The sequence below is a fragment of the Solenopsis invicta genome, chromosome 10, assembly GCF_016802725.1.
Source record: "Solenopsis invicta isolate M01_SB chromosome 10, UNIL_Sinv_3.0, whole genome shotgun sequence".
Taxonomy (NCBI): domain Eukaryota; kingdom Metazoa; phylum Arthropoda; class Insecta; order Hymenoptera; family Formicidae; genus Solenopsis; species Solenopsis invicta.
This window is the reverse complement of record NC_052673.1, coordinates 18,451,797-18,466,376: the sequence shown is the minus strand read 5'-3', so window position 1 is coordinate 18,466,376 and position 14,580 is coordinate 18,451,797. Positions and strand designations below refer to the sequence as shown.

General features: G+C 33.8%; 3 protein-coding genes across 6 annotated transcripts; 1 reads left to right on the top strand and 2 right to left on the bottom strand.

The window, feature by feature from the left end:
* The first annotated feature begins 173 nt into the window (after positions 1-173).
* Positions 174-11,303, top strand: LOC105197898 (vigilin). 4 transcript variants are annotated; one of them, XM_026131659.2, is made up of 23 exons: positions 174-276; positions 1,827-1,895; positions 2,943-3,148; positions 3,325-3,540; positions 3,759-3,965; positions 4,058-4,273; positions 4,345-4,528; positions 4,644-4,958; positions 5,078-5,187; positions 5,279-5,435; positions 5,513-5,688; positions 5,768-5,899; positions 6,091-6,237; positions 6,314-6,472; positions 6,553-6,687; positions 6,771-6,989; positions 7,057-7,192; positions 7,373-7,524; positions 7,606-7,734; positions 7,812-7,922; positions 8,079-8,276; positions 8,383-8,601; positions 8,697-11,303. In XM_026131659.2, the coding sequence occupies exons 3-23, from the start codon at positions 2,984-2,986 to the stop codon at positions 8,946-8,948; spliced, it is 3,735 nt and encodes a 1,244-aa protein (XP_025987444.1). In that variant the 5' UTR covers positions 174-276; positions 1,827-1,895; positions 2,943-2,983; the 3' UTR covers positions 8,949-11,303. The 4 variants fall into 4 exon arrangements, with proteins under 4 accessions (XP_025987444.1, XP_025987443.1, XP_039310172.1 ...); XM_039454238.1 differs by lacking the exon at positions 174-276 and adding an exon at positions 1,682-1,704 and having other exon boundaries at positions 8,697-8,948; XM_026131658.2 differs by lacking the exon at positions 1,827-1,895 and having other exon boundaries at positions 252-276; positions 8,697-8,948.
* On the bottom strand, positions 11,001-12,355 carry LOC105197687 (dual specificity protein phosphatase 19). The gene has a single exon (XM_011164175.3). It carries the CDS (start codon positions 12,153-12,155, stop codon positions 11,568-11,570), a length of 588 nt encoding a protein of 195 aa, XP_011162477.1. The 5' UTR covers positions 12,156-12,355; the 3' UTR covers positions 11,001-11,567.
* Positions 12,356-12,361: 6 nt separating this feature from the next.
* On the bottom strand, positions 12,362-14,575 carry LOC105197690 (tRNA pseudouridine synthase A). Its single transcript, XM_011164178.3, has 6 exons — positions 13,976-14,575; positions 13,709-13,837; positions 13,198-13,332; positions 12,980-13,126; positions 12,689-12,923; positions 12,362-12,629 (listed from the first exon to the last, which is right to left on the bottom strand). The coding sequence occupies exons 1-6, from the start codon at positions 14,020-14,022 to the stop codon at positions 12,363-12,365; spliced, it is 960 nt and encodes a 319-aa protein (XP_011162480.1). The 5' UTR covers positions 14,023-14,575; the 3' UTR covers position 12,362.
* Positions 14,576-14,580: the final 5 nt, after the last annotated feature.

Below are 14,580 nucleotides of genomic sequence, written 5' to 3'. Positions count from 1 at the left end.
GAGTTTGCAACGTCCAATCTTGTGACGATGCATCGCACCGATAGGTCCAAGTACTTGCACCTTTTGCACTTGAACATCCTCTCTTTCTCTTCCTCTAACATCCAAAAAAATATCTCTATCTCGTTTCAAGTGTAAACAATTTTGGGAATTTCAAGCAACGGGAGGCAAATCCGTTGGTATCCCGTAGTGACGTAAGCTCACTCGATATTCTCCAGATCGCGGTGGTGACTTTCGGTCGTCCGACGGACCTCCGTCTCATTTCACTTTGCGTTACCGGTAAGGAGAGTCGTGAGTCCTCGCGGTAATGGGGCGATAATCTCGCTCCACATTAATTAATTAGTCTGTGAAAATCCGCAAAGCCACGCCCCTTTTTCGCTTCGGATACCGCTCAGACCCCAGGTGTACCAACTTCGAAAAATTAAATGTTTGATAATATCAGGTTACTACAACTGTTATGATTGCATCTTTGTCCCACTCTGCTATATGTTCGTTGTGTCCTTTTCTCTGAAAGAATTGCAGTTTGTACCGTTTGTAGTACGCGTGATTTCGAAAGACGTAATTCGAGAGATTTTATGTGAAATATACCGTTTGTTTTCTGTTCCTGAACTCCCTGAATTAGTGTACACTTAAAATAAAATGGATATATATTTGAAAGTTAGTGAAAGCAAGAAAGAATGTTCCAGTGTAGTCTAGTGCAGGAATAGAAAACAAGCCTTTAGTGAAGATGGTGCGTCGGTGCATTGTAAAATAAATAAGAAGCAATACTTAAAAAATGATGAAAGGAGAAAAAATAAAAAAATGAAAAAATTATTTCCGCAACAAAAACATAATTTTTGCAACAAAAAATAAACATAGACCAACTTTTGGTGACTTAGTCAACGATTTGCGAAAATTTTTAAAGAAAGACTGATTCTGCTTCCTTTAGAGTGTTATTATCTCAACAAGACTGCATCGACTTTCGTGGTAGATGAGCAACCTATACAAGTCAAACTTCCACAAAAATTAATCAAAGTTTGTAAAATATCAATTTTACATTTACTCGCGGCATTTTGTGCAGATCGAGTAAAACGATCGCGGCTTTTCAAGCGGAACGATCTTAAGAATTTTATACATTACTCGCGGCATTTTATGCGGATTGAGTAAAAAAATCGCGACTTTTCAAACGGAGCGATCTAGAAAAAGCACTATATATAGTGCAGTTTGCGGCCTTATGGCGGATCGAACTAATTTGGGAGATAATTAACTGAGAATTCTTTAAAATTAAATTTTTGTATTTGTTTTTTCTTTTTATATATTGAAAGAGACCTTCAAAGAGTCATTTTATTGCATTTTATGTAATTTTATTTGAAGCCTTTCCAGTTTAATTTATGTTAATATATGAACAAACTTCTTCAATTATTGTAAAATATTAAGAAATATTACTTACATGCAAATCACACTCTTCCTTCTGTTCGAGGCTCTCGTACGATATTCACGTATGCGATAAAAAAAGACCGAGAGAATACAACATGATGTGCGTGCAACGAAGACAACTACATTCAGTTGTAACAACTTTGTGGAGTTAAATAAGATTGGTACACCTGGGGTCTGAACGGTCAGAAAACAAGCGAGAGGGCAAAGAATCAGAGAGAGATGCTTGCAAACTGCACACACCATGTTACTTCCACCATGGGGACCTCCGTCTCATTTCACTTTGCGTTACCGGTAAGGAGAGTCGTGAGTCCTCGCGGTAATGGGGCGATAATCTCGCTCCACATTAATTTAATTAGATCTCGTGGCCCAAAGTGCGCTGTTCGCTCCTCATAACCGACGTTGTACTGTTTCAGGCAAATCACCGTTAAACTGGCTACGTAATACGCATTTATTACTTGGCCGGATTTCTTTATTACGGTAGAGTAAGTAGCAACTTCAACCTGCTGTGCCGCGCGACTGTTGTGCGGGGAAGCGTGCGTGCATGCGTGCGTGCGTACCTTCGTCTCGCGATCCTCTTTGACGGCACCGCATGGCCGTACCTCGACCTTGCGCGCCGTCCTCGTGCCCATCTCGTTGTCTTTCGCCGTCCTATCGTCTCGCATTTCTCCCCGCGGTCGTTCATTCTCGTCGCCACAACGTGCAGATGTTGGCCTCCGACGCGAGAGGTTAGCGATCTCGTGACGTGTCAAGTTAACGCTCCATTCCATATGGTGGTCACTGTCCCAGCCATTGGTCATTGACGTGCATTCGGCGTGCATCTGTTTGTCGATCTCCGGTCACGACGCACCTGCGGGTCGCGGAAATTTCGTCGGCTCCGGGAAAAAGTGCCGCGTCCTCGCTGGCCACGCGGCACGACGAGTCACTTTTTCTCTCGCTCTTTCTCTCCCTCTCGTGTGCGTGTAATCTGTCCTCTTAGCAAAAATCTCGGGACCACCATGAGAGAATTTGCACGCCGCGATGAAAGAGTCGAACGCAAGAAAAAAAATATGCTATTATGAAATCTTGCGGCGACTTGATCGGTCTTCGTGAAAACGCTGAGGCACGATTCCCCGCGATTATTCGGGTTATCTGGAAGAAAATTGATCTTCGATGTAACTGTCATCGACGTCCCGTGATAATTAATCTTTTTCTCGCCCGTCACAAAATTGAAACTTTGATTAAGTATCGCTCGAAGGAATTTATAATCTAGAATTTAAATAAAATCGAAGTTTTATGCAAATATATGCGCGTTTGTTAGCACATATGTATGTATAAATGCACGTGTGTATGTATGTGAACAGAGCATATGTAAAATATAAATTGAGTTTTGTGTTACATTTATTAATCTTATTATTATTATTATTATGTAACATTGTTATATAAATTATTTTTATTAATATTAATATACAATTTTTTATATTTTATATGTATGTCATGTATTTTTGTAAAAGTATCATAAAAAAATGGAATATTTTTAATTTGCATTGTAGTGCTACTGTAAGGACTTGGCACGAAACAGGACATCCGAAAAATGCAGCAGCAATCAGTAATGGAAGAGGGAACGGCCTACGAGCCACCTACTTACGACGAGACATTCCCTGTCCTCCCTGAATCATCTAGTTCCAACTCTGGACAGTTAAACATATTTTCTATAAACAACAACAGCTTACATCTTAGTCGTATTACTATTACACAGGTAAAAGTTTATAAAAACTTCATGGATTTTGGAGATTCCAGTTTTATAATCTCACTTTTAATAAAATAATTAAAAAATTATATAGATGAACTTGTTGCTTTATTATAAAGAAATATTAAAATTGCATTTTACTATTCTCTATTTATTCCTTCATACATTTTTCAATCTCTATGTAGATGTTCCGTGTACCAGGAGAAGAACGCAAGTTTGATCACAGCGATAAATTTGGCGAACGTGAATCCATTCGTACATGTAAAACAATTATGAAGGAAACAAATACTATTATTGAAATTGCGTCATCTAAAGATCAATCCTTGACGTTCCTTATAACTGGAAAGCAACATCAAGTTCTGGAAGCCAAACGGCGCATTTTGACTACATTTCAAACTCAGGTATTCCTATTATAAGAGAGATATACCTATATGTATATACATGTATACATATATATATATATATATATATATATATATATATATATTTATTTATTTGTAAATACATGTATTTTAAATTTACTATAAAATAGAATATTTGCAATATTTAATATTGTTTTTTTTATTATTGTATTTCAAAATGTAATTTGTCTTTTATAGTGCATTTAAATTTTGTGCAGGCAAGTAAGCAGATTAGTATTCCTAAGGATCATCATCGTTGGATTCTTGGAAAGCAAGGGCAGAGACTAAAAGATCTAGAACAGAAAACTGCTACCAAGATTAATGTACCCAGTGTCCAAGATCAATCAGATATAATAATAATTACAGGAACAAAAGAAGGTATTGAAAAGGCTGAACATGAGATTAGAGTTATTTCTGATGAACAGGTAATTCTTAAAATAACAATAATAAGTTACACATACACAATAATTTATATTTTATATATATTTTTAACAATATTTTATCATAAATGTTGCAGTCTAGGAAAGCTTTTGAAAGGATAACTGTGCCAAAAATATATCATCCTTTTATATATGGTGCGCATAATGAAAATCTCAATGCTATGATGGCAGAAACTGGTGCGCGCATCAATATTCCTCCTGCATCAGTTCAGCAAGATGAAATAACTATCGCTGGTGAAAAGGAAGGAGTCTTGGCTGCAAAGCAAAAAATTGAGAATATCTACAAGGATATGGTAGGTTCATAAAATCATTTTATATAATTTTATTACAGGACGCTTATATAATAAATAAATTTTTAATTCAGGAAAAAAGATGTACTACAGTATCCGTAGAGGTTCCCAAATCTCAACATAAATATGTAATTGGGCCTCGTGGTAGCACCATAGCGGAAATATTACAAACAACTGGAGTAAGCGTAGAAATGCCTGCACCTGATTCGGCAACTGGTACCATAACTCTTAGAGGACCTCAAGAGAAACTTGGTCAAGGTAAGCAATTAAAAAAAATTACATGTTAATTATATTTTTTAAGCACTATATCTTTAGGTAATATTAGGTATTATTATATGTTTACTTATATATATTTTTATTTATATGTATACAGCGCTTAACAAGGTGTATGAAAAGGCAAACAGTGTTCGCACTGCTGTGGTGGAAGCTCCGGTATGGATACATAAGTACATTATTGGGCGCAAAGGTGTAAATATCAAGAAAATTACTCAAGAAATGCCAAAAGTAAATGTAGAATTTACGGGAAAGGAAGATAAAATCAAGATTGAAGGCCCACCCGAGGAAGTAGAAAAAGCACAAAACGAGCTGCAGATTATGGCGAGCGATCTTATTGCAAAACTTACTTTTGCAGAATTAAATGTTGATCCAAGATTTTACAAGCATATCATCGGGAAGAATGGATGTAATGGTAAGTACTTCAATATCATTTGCAATTTTTAATAACTATAATTATTTCCATTTTGTAACGGAGAAAAGAATAATATAAATATAATGTTTACATTAAATTTATTCTGTTTTTTATTCAAGTGAATCGTGTTAAGGAGGGAACAGGTGTAGTGATTAGCATCTCTGAAAATGATGGTAGTAACATTATCCGTATCGAGGGTAATCTCGCTGGGGTTTCGAAAGCTCAAACAGTATGTATTACTTTTTACTTAATGCAACAAATGTGATTAAATAAATGAAAAAAAAAAAAAAATTAATGCTTCTGTTATATGAATAATGCAGGAACTTGTAGAAATGGTAAAAAAACTGGAAAATGAGAAAGAAAAGGATGTGATTATAGATCACAGATATTATCGTAATATAATTGGTAATAAGGGAGATAATATCAAAGAGATTAGAGATAAATTTAATCAAGTACAAATTACTATACCTGGACCAGGTAAACAATCATTTATTTAGTATTGCAATATCGCAATAAAGCATTTATATCATTCTCAAATTACTAATTGTTTTCAGGCGAAAAAGGAGATATAGTGAAGATTAGAGGACCCAAAGAAGACGTTGATAAGTGCCATAAACATCTAATGAAGTTGGTAAAAGAATTGAATGAAAGCAATCATGTATTGGAAGTACCTATTTTTAAACAATTCCATAAGTTTGTTATTGGAAAAGGTGGCGTTAATATTCGTAAGGTTTGTATTAGATCAAATTGTATCGTTTACAATTCACTTTTTTTATATATTTGCATTTATCTATGAATTGTTGATATAGATTAGGGAAGAAACACAAACGAAAATCGATTTGCCTGCGGAAGGCGAGAAGAGTGATGTTATAACTATCACTGGAAAAAAGGAGAATGTAGAAAAAGCTAAAGAGATGATACAAAAGATTCAAAATGAATTGGTAATTTATTAATATTCTATATATATATATATATATATATACGTACATACATACATACGTACGTACGTACGTACGTATGTATGTATATATATGTATGTCACACACACACACACACACACACACACACACACACACACAAATGTAAATAATGAAGAAATATTTGAGAATACATAAAATATTTATTATACTAGGCTAACATTGTTACTGAAGAGATTACTATTCCACCAAAGTTTTACAATTCTCTTATTGGTACTGGAGGTAAATTGATACATTCTATTATGGAAGATTGCGGAGGCGTCACGATTAAATTCCCAACGGCGGAAAGTAAAAGTGATAAGGTAAAATAAAAAAAAATTATAAAGGATATTTTGATCAAGCTTAAAATTGTTGCTAAATATATACCTATATATATAGGTCAGTATCAGGGGTCCAAAAGATGACGTGGAGAAAGCAAAAGCACAGCTTTTAGAACTAAGCAATGAAAAGCAATTATCTAGCTTCTCGGCTGAAGTGCGTGCCAAAGTTCAACATCATAAATTCCTTATTGGAAAGAATGGTGCCAACATCAAGAAGGTAAAAACCTTGTAAATGTAACATGTATTTCCAAATGTTATTTAGGAATTTTTTATAATTTTCTTATATAATTCTTGTAGATAAGAGAATCTACTGGTGCACGAATTATGTTCCCGACGGAGGAAGATCAAGATAAGGAAGTGATTACAATTATGGGCAAGAAAGAAGCTGTTGAGAAAGCTAAAGCCGATTTAGAAGCTACAATTAAAGAGATTGTACGGAGATCTTTATTTTCGTATAATTCATATACATAGATATATCTTTGAAACATTTTCTCCATATATAAACATATTTCCAGGACAATATTATCGAAGGCGAAATTCGTATTGACCCTAAGCATCATAGACATTTCGTGGCGCGAAGAGGCGGTGTACTGCACCGAATTGCTGACGAATGCGGTGGCGTACAGATTTCATTCCCACGGGCAGGCATCGATAGCGATCGTGTTAGTCTGAAAGGCTCACATGAATGCATAGAAGCGGCGAAACAACGAATGCGAGAGATTGTTCAAGAATTGGTAAGTTCGCAACTGTTTACTGAATGCAATAATGCATTATACGCTCATCATTGTTTTCTCGTTTCAGGAGTCTATGATAACGGTGGAATGTGTAATAGCTCAAAGACACCATCGTACAGTGATGGGTGCAAAGGGTCGTAAAGTACAAAGCATAACATCCGAATATGATGTGCAAATCAAATTCCCTGATCGTGATGTATACGGTAAGTAAAAAGTGTGGATATAATAGAAAAAAAAAAAAAGAAATTAATTATAGGAAAGAATAGGAAAACTTGAGTTATATGAAGCAGTTTTCATTGTTTCTTTGTTGCCATCAATTCACCATAAACTGTTAATTTTATTTATCGAATCTATAAAAACTTTGATTTTGCGTGTTATTTTAGATGAGCAAAAAGTATCGGCACAAGTTAATGGTGAAAATGGAGAAGGTGGAGAAGCTATCCCAGCTTGCGATATAATTCGTATTACCGGACAACCTGAGAACGTTGCTGCCGCTAAGCAAGCTTTACTCGATCTCGTCCCTATCACGATTCAAGTTAGTTCATACTTTGTATCTACCTACCTTCGTACAGTTACGAGATCAGTCTTAAGCAAGATTTTTTTCTCTTGCATTTAGGTTGACGTACCATTTGATTTCCATCGTTCAATAATTGGTCAAAAGGGTAAAGATGTGCGTGAATTAATGAATACATATGACGTACACATCATGCTTTCTCCAGCAGAAGAAAAATTGGATTATATCAAAGTAATTTCTTTTTTGTTATATATTGACTATTGAAGTTAATATAAGTATTTGTTTCATATTTATCCCTTATTTCTTAGATTTCTGGAACGCCATCTTGCGTTCAAAGTGCCAAGGAAGCTATCCTTGAAAAATGCGAATCATTGAAAGCCGAACGCGAAGATCGAGCATTAAAATCCTTTGAATTAAAAGTAAGTTCATTATATAATTAATTTCCAATAATTTAAAGTTTTGTATATTTTGAAAAAAGATATAGCCAAATATTTTCTAAAGGAATATAATTATATTATGTGAACATGTTAAATGTTATCTCGTTAATATATGAAATATGTGATTTATTCAATTAGATTGAGGTTGATCCCGAATATCATCCAAAAATTATTGGACGGAAAGGAGCGGTGATCAGTAAAATACGTAGTGATCACGACGTTCAAATTAATTTTCCGCGCAAAGGTGATCCCGAGGAACATATTATTACAATAACAGGATATGAGAAGAATGCATACAGTGCGCGAGATGATATTATGAAGATCGTTAACGAATTGGTGAGTCAGTTTTAATTAACATTTGTTTTTTTTTTCCATGTTTTAATAGATATCCATTCTCATTGAAATAAAATACTATATTACGATTTTTTTTCGTTCTCTTTAGAATGGTTTAACAAAAGAGGAAGTGCAGATAAACGCTGCAGTTCATTCGCGTTTGATCGGTGCGAAAGGTCGAAATATCCGCAAAATAATGGATGAATTTAAAGTCGACATAAAGTTTCCAAGAAAAACTGATGCTGATCCTAATATTGTAACAATCGTGGGAGCGGAAGAGAACGTAGCCGATGCAAAGGAGCGTTTACTGAATCTAGAGGAGGAATACGTAAGTAATAATACGTTTGCTTAATTCATTTGTAATATAAATAGAAATCACTCCACAACTATAATTGATGAATAAAATATAAAATATATCCGCAGATGCAAGATGTGATAGAGAATGAATACCGTGAAAGTTTACGCTCACCTCAACGCGATGACGGTAGCAACGCCGGTGGCGGTGAGAATGATACCGGCTTCATCGTGAAAGGAGGACCGTGGGAGCAACAACAGCAACAGCAGCAGCCTCAGAGCGCACCGAATACAGCCAGTGTCGAAGAATTCCCGCAGTTCGCTGGTTATTCTCACGTACCCGTTGCAACTCCGGATGGGCCTTGGGGAATTAAACGTTAAAGTATAAATTAAAAAAAAATCTACACTAAAAAAAACAATTGCTGGAACCTAATAAGCTAATGATGTAAGGTAACTTTCCTCTGACAAACGGTATGTAAAACACTACTTATGAGCATACGCATGTACACGTAACACATACACATAAAACACGAGACACACGAATCATACACGCATATGCACTTGTGTTGGGTGGTTCCCTGTTCCATTACTGACGTTGTTGCTGCATACGACCTGGCCATTCTATTGGACTTTGACACTGGTTTACTACACACAACGTTTGACGACGATGTTTATATTTGCAATTCATAATACCGATGTCCTATGTATCTGTAACTGTAATGCATGTTGTCCTGAGTCCATCATGTCACTCGGTCCAGTCAAACGTACGTTCACATGTACGTTGTGCACGATTTAATCTCGTGACTTTCATTTTTAATGATATGCTTTCCAGGTACAGATATGTTGTACTTAAGACTGTGGCTTCGTGGGAAATAATCAAGTCAGCGTTCTGCAAAAAAGAACTAAGTCCATAAAAATTTGCATAACTATTCTGTAGAATTTTATACTCTACAGAAACGTAAATTGTTTGTGAAACCAATTTGCATTCTACTATTAAAAAAAAAAGAAATTTTTGTGCACATTAGTTTTTTTTCCGCAGAAACTGACCGATTTATTCGTGTATTATATTATTTTCACAAATAATCTTTGTACTACGTATAGACTGCTAACAGTCATACGTTTTTCGTTGACCTTAGCATAATAATTTGTTAATTTATTTATATCTTTTTTTTTGTACATACCTCACATTTTCTCATTGTTTTATGCCACTTGAGTGAAAGTGGTTTCTAAACTACATCATTGTTGAAATTTATATTGTAAAATTTTCACGAATCAAAAAAGAGGAAACTTAGTAGGGGGCTTTCTAAGGAAAAGTTTGTTCCTTAGAAATTACGCAATTTTTTATTACATTAATTAGTTACTATAAGCTCGACTTACATCTCCGTGATTTTAATGCGATGTAAACGAGAGATCTGTCGATGCATTGAACACATACTTATCAATAATTGTAAGATCCAAATAACAAATTTGTAATTGATGATTGAAACCAGTATCATCTTTGGGAAATTTTTGATGCTCTATAGAAACAGGAAAATGTGTTTTATGCCATTCGTCGCGTTTACATTGTTCTCAGTAAAGATCATTTTCTTGTATCTGTAACATCAAAATATAAATTATGCAATTTTTAATCATTATAAGCAATCAATGTTCAAGGAACACGATGTTTAGAAGGCCTTGATTCCGCGCCGCTTACTCATTAAGATATACGTGAAATCGGCACTCTGCAGAGAATGGTCAAATGAAATCCGTTAAATGATACTAATGCTACTAATAGCGAACGATACACGAATTCCTTTCGATAGCCGGCTTTATTTATTTGTTCTTTACCATTTTGTACACCGTTTGATGTGCAAGTTTTTGCATTCTACTATTTATGAGGCCAACTAGCTAAGAAAAGGATATTCAGTTCAAGTGCCTTGTCTATTTTCTTCGAGACAGCTCATTTCAATTGTTGGAGGAATGTGAATAATATAGATTATAATATACATATAAATAAAAAAATACAATATATACAATATATTGTATTTATCCGGGGTATCTGAAAATCACTGGATGATACTTTTGGAGATTCACTAATAAATTCAATGTAGTAACTAACTGTTTCGAATTAAAATTCTTTTACAGACTGTTTTGCATCTTTCAAATGTGCGAAAATCATGTTTTTAACGGCTCGTCATTTTGAAGCTTGAGAAAGCTTCGATATTTTCGACTTAAAAAAAAATAAAAGATGTATCTTATCTGTATGCAAAGTATCATCTGGTAATTTTAGGACAGCCTGTATATATACACATCACATGTAAACACATATATGGATATTGATAATAATTATTCTATACGATATGTAATATGTAATAGAAGAGAGAGAGGTAAAATAGGTACCAATGTTGGTACATTGATACACTATTATTATGTGAATGAAATAGGATTATCATGTATACAGAAATTCACTTATATTTTTTAGATTTACAGTAATTTTTATAAATCTACTTGGTACGGCGACCTATGTGTCATCTCCAATGCATGGTAAATGTAAGGAAAAGCCAGAATTAGTAAATTTTACTATGCTTAGTTTTGGCTAAGGATTTCATAGATGCTGTGCATGAATATAATTTTCTAATGAGTTATAATAAAATATATTGTAATTACATGAAACAATATTCTCTGTACACATAAGTAAATAATGTTATAACACATTGATTATCTTGTAACAATATACTACATTCATTGATCTATTTATCCATTTCTTGTATGCATACATTTTTTTCTGCCCTTTCAATCTCAGGTCCAAAGAAAATAATTCACAAAATTGCGAATATATTTATACAATGAAATTTATTCTTAATTATGAAACATGTCAAAATTATTAACCAGAAGTTCTCATTAATAATTTACCGATCTATGTATATTATAAGTACCAGCACATAACACATACATATATACAGATAAAACATTAAAGAAAAACTGTGACATGAAAATTATAAATTTGAATATATTGAAACATTATAATTCGTGAACAAAGGTTGTATTTTCAATACTACGTAGTTGTTTCACGAATCCGTCATTAGGCCTAATACAACTTCTCACTTTTTTTACTGTATCATAAGCTTCATCATATGACAATTTCATAACGATCATTAAATAAGCAATAACAATACTTGGAGAACGAGAAACTCCAGCGTTACAATGTACAAGAATATTTTCTTTACGACTAGTACGTATGATGTTGATGCATTTTTTTATCGACGGTAATATATTCGATTCTGGTAAGTCTAATAAGTCACAGATATGATACTGAATGTCAGGATATCTCTCAAGGATGTTGACACCTATACTTAAAATATGTCGTATTTCGTATTTTTTTAATATATCATTGCAAACTACTGGATCTTGAGAGCTGAGATACAATCCTGGTATTATATTAGCAACTTGCAGGTCAGGTTTTTCGTCTACTACAAACGGCAGACTTTTTTCTAGCTGTTTCACTTGGCCATGTTCAACTTCATATTTATTGCCAAGCGGATCTGTTATCACTGTTTTACATGATTTTAATGATGATCTCTTTTTCGCGATAAGATCTCGTAGATCCATTATGTGAAAATTAATAAATATTTATTATAAATATTAATTTTTATATTTTTGTACTGTGTAATATACAAAGTATTTCATTAAAAAAAATATATATATTAATGTTATTATCAACCGTAATAAATGGATTCTACTTTATACATAGAATATTATTTTTCAGCTATTACAATAGATTTTTAAACTTGCATTTTTCATCTTTTATTCATTCAACTATACTCCTTGTTTTTCTCCTTCCCACTGTAATTCCCGCGTACGTTCCTCCGATTGTGGTTCCTCTTCTTGTTCTTCTAATATAGTACAATTTCTTAATTCATCCGGATCATATTCTACATTTAATAAATGTAAACCATTCGGTGGCACAGGTGTAACGCGAGGATCCCAGTTATGATGGGAAGGAACTTGTAACATTACAGTAATATCTTTCTCCGTTATTTTTCCCAATCCTAACGCGATTAGGGCACCGATCATTCGTCTGACCTATGCAAAGCAACATTTGTATATACACAAATATATATTATTTGCGAATAAAATCTTACCTGATTGTATAAGAAAGACTTTCCCTTGCATGTGAAATGCCAATATGTAAAATTGTTAGACAATGGATCAAAAGGCATCAAAGGTTGTGCCTCTTCCAAAGTAAAAGCATGTAAAGCGCGTACATACTGAATTTTGCGACTTGTTATGGATTTTGCGCTAAATGTAGTAAAGTCTTTTGTTCCCATAAACAATTGTATACCACGTCTCGCTTTGTCTATATCAAAATCGTATGCCCTGAAAGATATGTGTCATAACAAAGCAGATTAATTTTGATTTTTTCATATAATTACCTCAAATGATGAGTATGTATTGTTTCTGGGAGGGATATCCGTTGTTCATTGCATATTTTAGGTATCATAAATCTGTACAGATATGTTCGAGATTTACATGAATGTCTTGCGTGAAAATCATTCGTGATGGGTGTCGAATCCAGTAATCTATAAAAAGCATAATTTTAATAAGCATACTAAACAATACATGTATTGAGATAAATGCCATTAGAAATTACCTAATGAAATGACCACATTTGGCAAAATAACGATTAACGTATTTCTTTACATCTGATGAGTTATATATTGTATTGTATTTATTTTCAAGTTCCACATGAGCGGTGTTGCCAAAAGCGTGAACTCCGGCATCTGTTCTAGAAAAATGCATGCTTTATAAAAAATTAACAAAACTAATTTAGTCCATTTAACAAAATATAAAGTATACAATAAAATTATATGTGCATGCATAATTATTAGATACATAAAACAATATTTTTTACAATGGCTGCATTCAACAGAATGTTTATTATACAACTTTTGGAAATTTTTCTTTGTGCCGATTGAATCATACTTTTAGATCTAGAGAAATCCTATCACACCAAAGAGACTTTTTAACAATTGCAAAATAAATATTTTACTAAATATGATCAATAAGAAAATTAGTTGTAAGACATATTAGGTGTGTTAAGCATTGCAAATTGGCTACACAGAAGATCTTACAAAATATGAAGCATAAACAGGAAAATTTACCTGCTAGAGAGAGTCAAGACTGGTCTAATTAGGCTCTTTGGCGAGACGGTTAGTAGAGCAGTTTCTATAGCGCCTTGGATGGAGTCGGTGTCCCGTACGAAATTGTCGCTACTCTGTCTCTGCAAACCTCTTTCCAAAAACGATAATGTTACGTTACAACATAAAGTAAAATACACAGGTTTTATATAAGAAAAGACAAGATACGCTCGCGAACGTCAAGTCCAAATATATGCATATATGTTTATATTATGATACATTTTGTTATACCTGTAGTGCGTACCAATGTACGAAAACTTAAGCAAATATCGTACCATAATTCTCCTTTCTACGTACAAAAGCAAGAGAAACAATATCTTATCGCGAACTAACAGCAAAAAGTGTAACTTTAGCGGCAATCGCTCGATAATGACCGTAACCTCACTTTGCAACGATGCACGTGAATCAAAATAAACTGAATTGCAATTTCTCGTAGAACAGCTTTCTCATAGCCTCTTTCTTATCGTCTTATTGACGAATCAACCGTTGTCAATAATTTCACATACAAATTATACAAATTTAAATATCGGCGACAGGCCTACAATCTCACGTCCGCCACGTGCATGTCGCAGAAATGCACTTTTCTTCGTTTTGTTACACCTTCTACACTTTTCCACTTGTCCCTGCTCTCCGCCAAAAAATCCAATGTTTCTCATTTTACAGAAAGATATAAAAGCACATTTATCGATAAACTTCAGTTTCCTCCTTAAATTCGATAAACGTGAAATAAAGTTAAGTAAATAAACAAATTAAGAAATTAAATTAATTTGATGGAATTTAGGGAAAAAGGAGTAGAGTCAATGGCACGTATAGGTCTATTTTTGTTTTGGTTGCAC